The sequence below is a fragment of the Phalaenopsis equestris genome, unplaced genomic scaffold (genome assembly GCF_001263595.1).
Source record: "Phalaenopsis equestris unplaced genomic scaffold, ASM126359v1 Scaffold000402, whole genome shotgun sequence".
Lineage (NCBI taxonomy): Eukaryota > Viridiplantae > Streptophyta > Magnoliopsida > Asparagales > Orchidaceae > Phalaenopsis > Phalaenopsis equestris.
This window is the reverse complement of record NW_018164844.1, coordinates 2,064,854-2,074,756: the sequence shown is the minus strand read 5'-3', so window position 1 is coordinate 2,074,756 and position 9,903 is coordinate 2,064,854. Positions and strand designations below refer to the sequence as shown.

General features: G+C 33.9%; 1 protein-coding gene across 2 annotated transcripts; it reads left to right on the top strand.

The window, feature by feature from the left end:
- The first annotated feature begins 1,126 nt into the window (after positions 1–1,126).
- Positions 1,127–9,613, top strand: LOC110026825 (EGF domain-specific O-linked N-acetylglucosamine transferase-like). 2 transcript variants are annotated; one of them, XM_020727983.1, is made up of 6 exons: positions 1,127–1,442; positions 1,643–1,729; positions 7,524–7,592; positions 7,682–7,741; positions 7,851–8,060; positions 8,244–9,610. In XM_020727983.1, the coding sequence occupies exons 1-6, from the start codon at positions 1,304–1,306 to the stop codon at positions 9,413–9,415; spliced, it is 1,737 nt and encodes a 578-aa protein (XP_020583642.1). In that variant the 5' UTR covers positions 1,127–1,303; the 3' UTR covers positions 9,416–9,610. The 2 variants fall into 2 exon arrangements, with proteins under 2 accessions (XP_020583642.1, XP_020583643.1); XM_020727984.1 differs by lacking the exons at positions 7,524–7,592; positions 7,682–7,741; positions 7,851–8,060 and having other exon boundaries at positions 8,244–9,613.
- The last annotated feature ends 290 nt before the right edge of the window (positions 9,614–9,903 follow it).

Here is a 9,903-nt window from a genome sequence, read left to right as displayed (position 1 = left end):
CACCGATATGATTGAAGATGCCGATGAGCTAGATTTTCCCTCGAGCCAGCTTCCTCACGCCGATTTGCCTGGATGTCTCTTTGTCTCGTTTCTTACAGAATGACTCGGACTCAAGTCATTCAGTCATCTTTTATGGCTCAGTCAGCTTTTGGCTCAGACAACTACACTTGGTCGGATAAGCGAGTCTCATGATATTATGTCAGTGGGTCATCCTTCATTGTAATATTCTCCTTTGGACGGTTAGATGTCTTCATGATCAACAATAGCACATTTTTTGATGTACATACATTGTTATGAAAAATATGACTGCTAATTTGATTTATTCTTCTTTTACACACACACACACATGCAAATCTTGAGAGAGGACGAATTTATGACACTATATAAGTTCGAACTTATTGATATTGTCGAACTTGAGCTGGAGTCAACATCATGTCAACATATATGCTAGACATAAAAAATCTAACAAAAAAACATTTAATTTATACCTGAATTGATTTATAAAAAATCAACCAATTTCTTAAATTTATATTACCCTCATAATTCAATGAAATTACTCATTTTAACGAAAAGAAAGATTATTAGATATTCATAATCAAATTTTCCATATATATATATATATATATATAAATATCTGTTTGCATGTTCCTTGGAGTATTGGTTGAGTAGTCTCTCTGAAGGTCGTAAAGTACCCTCCTGTCTATATATATATATATATAGCTGTTTGCATGTTCCGTGGATTATTGATAGAGTAGTCTCTAAAGTTCGTAAAGTACTCTCCGGTCACTGATTTCAATCATCATATGTGTAGGGTATGACACTCGAATACTTAGCACACCTAGAGATGACTGAGGTTCGTCATATAACAGGCCACACACACACACACACACATATATATATATATAAAAGAAAAGCACCACGTACTCAGATAAGCTGATCGAGCATTGGTTTGTTAGTTGTATGTCTCATCTAGTCTGAAGTTCAATTCCCCCCGAATGTAGGGTGTGATACTCGAACTCTTAAGCACATGAGGAATAACCAGGGCTTGTATAATAGCATATGAATATTTCTTTCGTAATATATATATAAGAAAAAAAACATTATTTGGTTCCTTGGGCTTTCTATGCATTCTCCCGCATCATCTGTACTTGTCAGCATTCCGTTGGCGTGAGGCATTCGAGAACCTCAACTCTCTTACTCTCAACACACACGCACACGCACATATAAATAAAACTTAACGCCGAGCAAACGGCCGGCGAGGAAGAAGAAGAATACAGAGCCATAACCAAAACAGAGATAATTAATGAAGTCGAAGCCATACCACAGCTTCAGTCGGATCAAAGCAGAGAATCTCGGCCGTTCCGCCGTCCTCACTTTCCTTCTCATCACCATCTTCTTCATCGCCATAACTAAGCAAACCTCCCACCGTCCCTCGCCCTTCTGTAAGTCATATAATTTCCAATCAAGCCATCCGATTAGTCATGAACTAGTGATATTATTAATGATTAATGATTATTTTTTCTGATGATTAGAATCAATAATATCTTACAGATTGTTGATTTCTCTGAATATTTGCTGCTATATACATATAATATATGTAGATTATGATGAGATAACATAATATGCGTTTGATTATTTTCAGTGAGTTTTAAAGTATGGGGACATGGAGATGTGCCTTGTACGAAGGTGAAGGAACTTAAAGCAAGAAGCTTTACTGAGAAACCTGCAGGTTAGTGATAATCTCTTGCCGATTTAATTTAGAAATCAATCTTTTCAAACTGCACTTATGCTGAAAATTAAGAAAAAAAATTAGATTAAGATATAAAGATTTTGTTAAAAAAAATTAAAAAAGAGGGATTTTTTTTAGTATTTTTGAAGATAATTTGTTTTGAAAATTCAATTTTGTCTAGCAAAATAAAAGATTCTAATTTAATATTTTTATTTTCTGTTTTTAAGTTTAAATCAATTTTCAGCACTGTAAAGATAATTATGTGTGATTAATATTAACAACTTTAGATAACAGTATATAGATGACTAGGGAAAAATTTGAGTACATAAGACGTATGCAGAGCTGCGTACGTCTGTAACTTACAAATAGGTTACAGGGAGGATTTTAGGAGGTTATAATCGCGTTATACCTCCTGTAACCTCCATGTAACCTACCTATACCTTCTAGTAAGTTCTGCGCTTCTGTTTTCATATACAGGTAGGTTACAAGGAGTTTACAGGGGGTATAACGCTGTTATAACCTCCTAAAATCCTCCCCGTAACCTGTTTGCAGGTTATAGACGTACGCAGCTCTACGTACGTCTTATGTACGCAAATTAAGTGATGATGACTTGCTGTATTTGATTCAAATGAATATGGTTGCACGTAAGCATTAAAATTAAGGAAATAATTAAAAGTTTAATCTATGATTAAATAAATTTAATTGTAGATTAAGGAACTAATTAAAATTTTTATCTATGATTAAATAAATTTTGATTGTCAACTGTGTGGACACTAAAGAGTAAAAGTACTGCGCGTGAAGAAGACGTTTGGGAGAGATTAATTAATCAGATTGCAGACATTTCAAAACCGCATATATTGTTTTTATTTATTTATTTTGGAGAAAATATACACACATAAATGAAAAAAAAAGAATAGAAATCAAAACATATGTACTCATAAATGGATAATGTGTTTCAGTCAATGAATGAGTGTGTTAGTAATATGTACATATTGATGGCGTATGAGCTTAACCACTTAAGGCTCCTCAGATACACGGTGGCGTGGCTGCAACTAGACCATTGTCAGCACCGTCCGCCACACTTAATATTTTGTCCACAAATCATTCAGTATTTGAAATCATTTGGGTAATATTTTTTGTTTTAATTTCAGACTAAAAGCAACAATTATTAGATAGCCATTTAATAAATTTTCATATATTTAATGAAAATATGACTAAATGTTAATTTCTAATCATAGACACTTGCATCCTTTGAAGCAAAGGCCAAATATTTGGATAAAAGTATGACAAACGATTAAAAACATTCATTTTGCTATGAAGGCACAAATCGCTTTCATTTATAGCGTTGGAGCTGTAGAAATAAGTTTTAGACGTTAGGCAAATTTAAGAAAAAACAATATATATTTTTTTAAAGAACGGCCAGAGGCTATCATACAAGCCCTCAACCACTCTCATGTGTCTAACTATTCGAGTGCTGCCTTCATTACCGACAAACTGGTCAGAGGGGTATTCGAGCCCATGACTTGAGGGGACTTACGACCTTCAAAGAGGCTGCTTTACAAAAAGGTCACAACTGACGACACAAGTACATACATACAATCATCATTAAAAAATTTAAGGGGGCTGAAGGGTCTTAATATCTTTGAAGGCTATATAAATACATACAATATATGTATACATATTATATTGCTATCCAGCTATATGAATATAATGCAAATCAAGCATACATCCCTATCATTAATTATTATTTCTAAAGAATACTTTAAAGACCATGATGTAGTTATCACTTTATAGTTTAGAATTGATATTGATATATGAATGCCTCGCATAAAATCTTTTAAATATATCAGAAATTAATGGATTGATTGTGAAGGATTGAAGCACTAGAAAGGGAAATGTGTGGTGCAGCTAAGCTCAATTTTCATAATTATCTTCACATACATTAGCCTCTAAAAATATATATGGCCCATGTTAGATTGTGACGTTACACCTAAAGATGCCATGCCTTGCATAGGCTTCAATTAGGACACAAGCAAAGTGCTTGTTGTGGCTCACTCTTCTTTATTTCCCTCCCACCATTTCTTTTTTTTTTGGCTTTAAAATACAAATAAATAACTAAATAATTATTTATGAAGAATTACATTTTTTTTTTGGCTTTAAAATATAAATAACTAAATAATTATTTATGAAGAATTACATACATACCGCATAATTCATATGTCAAGCTTTCATTTTGTGATATATATATATATATATATATAAATATATAGCATATTTTTGGCATAATGATAAGGTCAATAAATGGAGAAATACACAATGAGAAGCAGGGAAGCCATCCTACCTTTTATATATTATAATAAAATGATCCATAAAATAAACACAAATGAAATTTCAAATGCAGCATGTCTATGCATTTAAAAAGTCATTACATTTCTTTTTGGAAGATTTATATACATACCACATTGAATCCTATGTATTTACATATCCAACCCTTATAAATTTTAATTTTTACATATTGCCACATCACCCATGCATGAAAAGGTGTATTTCACTTTTTATGACTTAAAATAGTGATTTTTTTTTTGTGATACAAAAGATTTGACTGGTATAAATGTAAAAATGCAAACTTTAGGTGTTAGATATGTAAATACATAGGAATTGGGTGGTATGTGTGTAAATGCCCCTACATTTTGAGCACTTTCAATGAGTTTTCCTCCTCTCCTCTCATGTTGTAGGCACCATTAACATAACTGCCAAATGCCTCATCGCATTAACTCATCCCTAGATGACTCCACCTGCCTTCTAGTAGGGAGTATGGTGAAGACTCCGTTGAAGAGACCAACCTAGCATGCAACCATCTCTCTCATTTTGAGTCCACTATCTCTTTGTTAGGTAGTCGACAATCAATGTTGAATTTTTATCGAAAAGCCATGACATGAATCATTTCAATCATTGTGTATTTCTTCGCTGGCAAACGACACCATATTAAAGAGTTCACAATCTCTTAATTACATTTAATAAGACATGCTTGAGGTGGTTCTAGAGGCATCCTCAATGATATCATTTCATATTTTCAATTTTGAGAGACAAATTAGCACACTGATAAGATTGAATCCACTATAGAAATATGACTCCATGAAAAATTGAGATTATTCAAAAGATGGCTACTTTACAGAATTTGAGAGATACATTAACACACTGATAAGATAGAATCCATTATAAAAAAATTGAGATTATTCAAAAGATGGCTACTTTACATAATAGAAATTCTCGAGAAAAGGGCAAATAATGTGCATCATATCTCGCACAACAAATAATAATATAGATGAAAAATATGAAACCATGAGGCAAACACAAAAGTTTGACTTAGTTAAATGATAAGGGCCAATGTCAAAACATGATATTACACCACACTACAATAATATTTAGTGCTTGGTAGGATCCACAAATTGGATGGTTTCATTCATTCCAATCTTTAGAAAGTGAACATTGACAAAAAGAAGCACAAAGGAAACTCCACTAACTCTTTTAGCGTAATGGAGACCTCAATTAGTCTAGCCTTTGATTATTTCTGAAGCAACTCAACATTCATTCCACAATAAGAGGCCAATTGGAATCCCACAAGCATTTTGAGGTCTAAAATAAAAATAAAAGATGACACTAACACTTTTTAGACCAGGCCAAAATACCAGTGTGTGGTTAACCTCTTTAGCTAATAAAGTAAAATGATTCACAAGTTCAATAATTTAAGTAACACTGATGAAATTGCACATAGAGTAAATGTATCTAATTGTAAATCATGATATTTTTGTAATATAAACAAGAATATTTTGACCAATATCAAATAATTGAATACTATGGTTAGCTTAAAAATCAGAAGAAAACTTATGTTGCCTGGCCATAGTACTCCCATGGGAGCATGGGTTCTGTGAATCATACCAGAAGTTCAACCTAAAAAAGGTTTGTAGGCCAAGAATATTTAACTGGCTTCAACTGAGTCAGAACCAGAAGGTGCGGCTGTTCGGAGTCTTTCATAGTTTTCAAAGCGAACTCATCTCATCAGAACGCGGCCACGCCGCTTGACATCCAACCATAACTCATGTTCAACTACTTTTGCGGTAGTTTTTGTTCTGTGAATTCGATATTGTAGCACTTAGCTTGTCTCTCAACAAAAAGTCAGGAAATTTCAGGCATGGCATAAAATATTCCCACTTGTCTCCCTTTTAAACTAAAACTTCTCAATGAAGGTTCATTCAAGTGGTTGTTTTGGTTGCAAGTGTTAGGAGTGCAAAAAGCAAAGATTTTGGCTTCTTTAGTATTTGATTAGAAATATAAAATATACAAAACATTTGCATAGGTAGTTTGGATACCTCAAAATTTTATTTTTGGTGAATTTGGAATATGTGAAAATCAGAAAATTTTAAAATATAGGAAAAACATAGAACCCATGACATCACTTTCCCTATCCATGACCGTTGTTCGTCGCCGCCACTTGCCTGCCTGCCGTCTACCCATTCTTGACCTCTATGCCACAGCCAATCTACCTTCCGCATGCTACTGCTGGCCACCTGTCACAGCTAATCTCCTGCCATTGCTTGCCCGTCACATGGCATGCGTGCCACAGCCAATCTACCTTCCGCATGCTACTGCTCGCCACCTGTCACTGCTAATCTCCTGCCATTGCTTGCCCGTCACATGGCAATTTAAGAATCATGTGGGATTTGTTTCTTCTCGTGCAGATGAAAAATCCCTCCAAAAGTCATTTTTTTTATATCAACATTTATTGTGAAGATAATATTAAGATTATACTTCATAAAATTTTTTAACATAATGTGATAAATAAATATTTCATTTTTCAACTCCATTTAACTTCAATATGAGAAAATCACCATTAGCAGCTACGACTAAACTTGGGTCAACCTGACCGACGAGGGCATATTGGGCAGACTCATAGGAATGATCATCCAATAATTTTCTGACACAAGTAGAAAAGCATTTCTTTGATACACTCCAATATAAATCCCAATAATATATTTCATAATATTGATATATTGATCATATTTTTAATCATTTTGACCATAATTCGGTAGAGAACAATCTCAAATTCATAAGAAAATCCTGAGCTTTGACCCCATTGACAATTCCCATTTGGAATTCTGCCTGTCAATTCTTCTCCACCTTCTTGGTTGGTCTGTCTTCTCCTTGGATAAAAGAAAAACAGTATTGAGATTTTCTCCAGTTTCACTTGCGAATCAAAACAATCTCTATATAAGACTTGACATTGTAATAACACATTTTCCAATGACTAGAACAGTGAACCATCTAATCATTGAATTATACTAATGCTTGTTATACCAACAATAATATATTCTTTATAGGGATTTCTCCAGAGTTACCAGTATTAATATGGGAGTAAATTTTTTTTAATCAAGTCTCTGTAGTAGTGTAGAAGCTTACTACGATTATAATGTTGATTTTTTTTTTTAATAGAATACCTAGAAATATTTGTACGCATTGATTTGATGATTTTTGTATAACAACGTTTCATGCAAATCTCTCTAAATTTTTTTTTTCTCTATCTCCTGTAAAGTCCTATCCAAAAATGGCAGTGAGTCAGCCATTAGGTCAATTCAAACATATATATATATATATATATATCTATATATATATATATATTGCTAGGAATCTTCAAAACAATTTTACCAGAGCACATCATTATCAGATTTCTTTCATTTAGAAGATTTCATGTTCCCTGTAAAATGTCACAGTAGCTCAGTTATGTTTCGAAGTGCAGGCAATGAAACCATAGTGTCAGTACAAGTCATTCATCAAAAGAAATCTGAAGGAAAACAAAAACTAGAAGGTCAGTACTATCTGTGGAGCACTAATATAGAAGCATGCAAAAAAAAAAAATTGTGATCGATTAATCTCTTTAAATTTAAATCCAAGCAGGCAATGAAGTTGAAAGCTCATCACTGGACCTGCTAGAAAAACTGGAAGAGAAAAAACAAGGTAAGTGCATTCTCTGACGGAGAATTCACACATATACCCAATTACACTCAGGCAACTCTTTTCTTCAGCAAAACTGAATAATCTTGAATTAAATACTCGCTTTTTACAGTTAATGTAAATATTAAGGCGATGGATCAAACTCACACATTTACCAGCAGATCTGAGGAGCACAGACACATAATTGCAAGCAGTAGCCAAGAGGAGAATCAAAATGGAGGAAGTAATTCTCGAGTACAAAACTACACATTACACAAGAGCTATCCAAAACATAGTTACCCAACAACAAACAGTTTCCAAGCCCCAAATTACGAAATCAAAAGTTAGCAAACTCTCACCGAGTCATTCTTGGAGTTCAATCCATCTAGAAGTATCTTAGCTGAATCTCCATTATTTAGAGTAACACTTGAGCTTTACGGTGTTACATTAACTACTTCTATAGCCCAAATTTAAAGTGATTTGATTTCAGCATCTAACCAGAACCTTTATTATTAAATATTTGCAGGTGATATTGGTCAAGAAGGCAGGATTGTCTGTGATCTTTCAGAATCAAGATCAGATACCTGTTCCATGTTTGGTGATATCAGAGTCCTTAGTAGCTCTTACACCATCTTTGCAGCGATGTCCTCAGAGTCTCCAATTCCCTTGGAGAACCATACACACATTATAAAACCCTACGCAAGGAAATGGGAACCAGAGTCAATGAAGAACATCAAGGAATTAAGCCTAAAAACATCATCAAAACTACAACAGAATCTCACTTGTAATCAAAACCATGCAGTTCCTGCCATCATATTCTCCACAGGTGGATTCCTAGGCAATTTCTTCCATGACTTCACTGATGTTCTGATCCCACTCTTTGTTACATCTCGCCAATTTAATGGGAATGTTCAGTTCCTTGTAACTGATTTCAATGCCAAGTGGATCAATAAATACAGACCGATTCTGCTAGGCCTCTCTCGATTTGAGGTCATTAATATGGACATAGAGAAGAATATCCATTGCTTCCCTTGTGTTCATGTTGGCCTAAAAAGCCACAGAGTTCTTGGAATTGATCCTTCAAAGACCCCAAAAGGCTACACTATGTCTGATTTCAAGAGGTTTCTCAGGGAAAGCTTTTCCCTTAAAAGAAGTTCTATAGTTGGGAAGAAATCAAGGAGAAAACCAAGATTACTGATGATACTAAGAAAAGGATCAAGATCAATAATGAATGAAAAAGAAGTAATTATGATGGCTCGAAGGATAGGTTATAAGGTGATCACTGCAAGGCCAGAGGAGATGAAGGAATTGACAAAGTTTGCAGAAATTGTGAATTCCTGTGATGTGATGATGGGAGTACATGGCGCTGGGCTAGCTAATATGTTGTTCCTGCCAGAGAACTCAACAGTGATTCAAATAATCCCATTGGGAGGATTAACTTACGCTTGTAGACATGACTTCGGTGAGCCAGCTCCAGACATGGGGATTAAGTATTTGGAATATGAGATTAAAGATGATGAGAGTTCATTAATAAAACTGTATCCAAGAGATCATGCAGTCTTCAAGGATCCTTTTTCAATCCATCAGCAAGGATGGAATCAGTTATGGTCAATCTTTCTAGACAAACAGATGGTAAAGATTGATGTCGGACGATTTAGGGTTTTGTTGTTGGAGGTCTATAAGTCTATCAAACAATAGACTTCGAAATTTCATCTTTTTGTCTCATTATATTTTTTACATGATCAAAGATGTAAAGAATAGTTGCCTGTATTCATATCAAAGGAATTTGTTACATTTGGAAGCTAATGTTGATAATTTTGCCAAAGAGTGTTGAAATTTGCTTTAATAGTTATCTGTATCACACTCTGACCAATAGTAGAAACGTATCACTCGCAAGTTAGTACAAACTGCTGAAAAAAAAAAAGAAAGGAAAATTGATTGGTTCATTGTCTTAGCATCTAGAAATTTCTGATTGTTTTAGAAATCACCAAATGTTTAATTAATAAATTAGATGATATGAAGCAATTGAATATTGAACTGAATACAAAACCCTCCATAAATTTGTATGAATAGGGTTTGATCCTATTCGAGGGCGAAATTCAATATAAAATCATAAATTTATTCTCTATTCTTCACATACAATTTCAGTCAAATAAAACCTAGCATTCAACTAAGTTAATTCACAA